This window comes from Octodon degus, unplaced genomic scaffold (assembly GCF_000260255.1).
Source record: "Octodon degus isolate 3935 unplaced genomic scaffold, OctDeg1.0 scaffold00219, whole genome shotgun sequence".
Lineage (NCBI taxonomy): Eukaryota > Metazoa > Chordata > Mammalia > Rodentia > Octodontidae > Octodon > Octodon degus.
The window spans coordinates 1,263,673-1,264,982 of NW_004524795.1; the positions used below are offsets into that span (position 1 = coordinate 1,263,673).

General features: G+C 33.1%; 1 protein-coding gene across 1 annotated transcript in view; it reads right to left on the minus strand.

Annotated features, from left to right (window-relative positions):
• Positions 1 to 495: 495 nt before the first annotated feature.
• LOC101587542 (myosin-1) overlaps positions 496 to 1,310 on the minus strand; it is a 24,604-nt gene continuing 23,789 nt past the window's right edge. The window contains exon 40 of the mRNA XM_004645178.3: positions 496 to 758. Within this exon, the coding sequence (XP_004645235.1) occupies positions 606 to 758 (153 nt within the window). The 3' untranslated portion in view covers positions 496 to 605. The remainder of the gene's footprint in view (positions 759 to 1,310) is intronic.

Here is a 1,310-nt window from a genome sequence, read left to right on the forward strand (position 1 = left end):
ACTTTGAGAATTCTAATTATATGAATATAAGTTTCTTGATTTTGGCACAGAGTGAACTATTATATGACTGATATGTAAACTTCTTCATGTTTATTTTAGACAATTTTTAATGTTATATTCATTTAAGTTTGTAAATAATTTTTATAATGTGCAGTCTATCATTAATCTCATCTTATATATTTATTTCAGAAGTATTTTTCTAAGATCACTCTATATACATCTTATATCTCTATGTACATCTTGTATCTTTTTATGTTATGTTCATAACTGTGTCATGTTTATAGACATAGTTATGTTCTGTGTCTATGATATACTGCTAGTCTTCATCTGTTTCCCACAGGAGTGGTGTCTGCTACTTACTGGACTTGGCCTAATTGTTCTCTATCATGGTTTAGTTCTGGTGATTAAGTACTTTTACATAAAATGTAAGCAAAATATTTTCTCAGTATATAAAAGGATAACTTGGTATGGAGGGGGAATAAAGAGACTCATAAATTCTTGGTAGATAAATTTTTTATCTCCAAAAGTCATAAATAGAAAATAAGAGTGACAAAGATTTTCACATTTTGTGTATGTCTTTGGTCACTTTCCTGCATATTGATGGATTATTCTTCACTTATAATTTTTGTGTGAACCTCCCGGCTCTTCACCCGTAGTTTGTTAACCTGGGACTCAGCAATGTCAGCCCGTTCCTCAGCTTCCTCCAGCTCGTGCTGGAGCTTGCGGAACTTGGAGAGGTTGACGTTGGATTGTTCCTCCTGTGAATAAGAATGCATTGGTGAGGAAAAAAAATGTCAAAATTCCTAGATTCTTAGGTCAGTAGGTCCTCTTTTTACTTAAACTTGGTTCATTCTATTAAAAGTTAAAAAAAAAAAACTAAAGAAATATTTAAAATTTTTACGTTGTATTAATTCTCCTGTTTGAGTTTTTTGGGGGGAATAGTACTGGATATTGAGCCCAGCATTTTTGTACTCATCACTCCCTCTTTATTTTTTATTTTGAGACAGGGTCTTGCCAAGTTACCCAGGTGGAAATCAAACTTTCTATCTCACCTTCCCTTATGATGGGATTACAGCCATGTTGCATCATACCCAGCTCAATTTAGGCTTCTTGAGCTTACAGATGTTAAGGATAAGTAACATCTGTTTCTGAATTTTCTGGAAAGCTACGCATTTTAGAGCTACTATTAAAAATGCCAGGCTCCAGTCTTATTTTTTTTTCAGGCTCCTGAAACTGGAATTAGGTCTTTAAAAAATGCATGCAGGCCATTTTATTATACCAAACTACTAGCCTTGAATATAAATTATTGC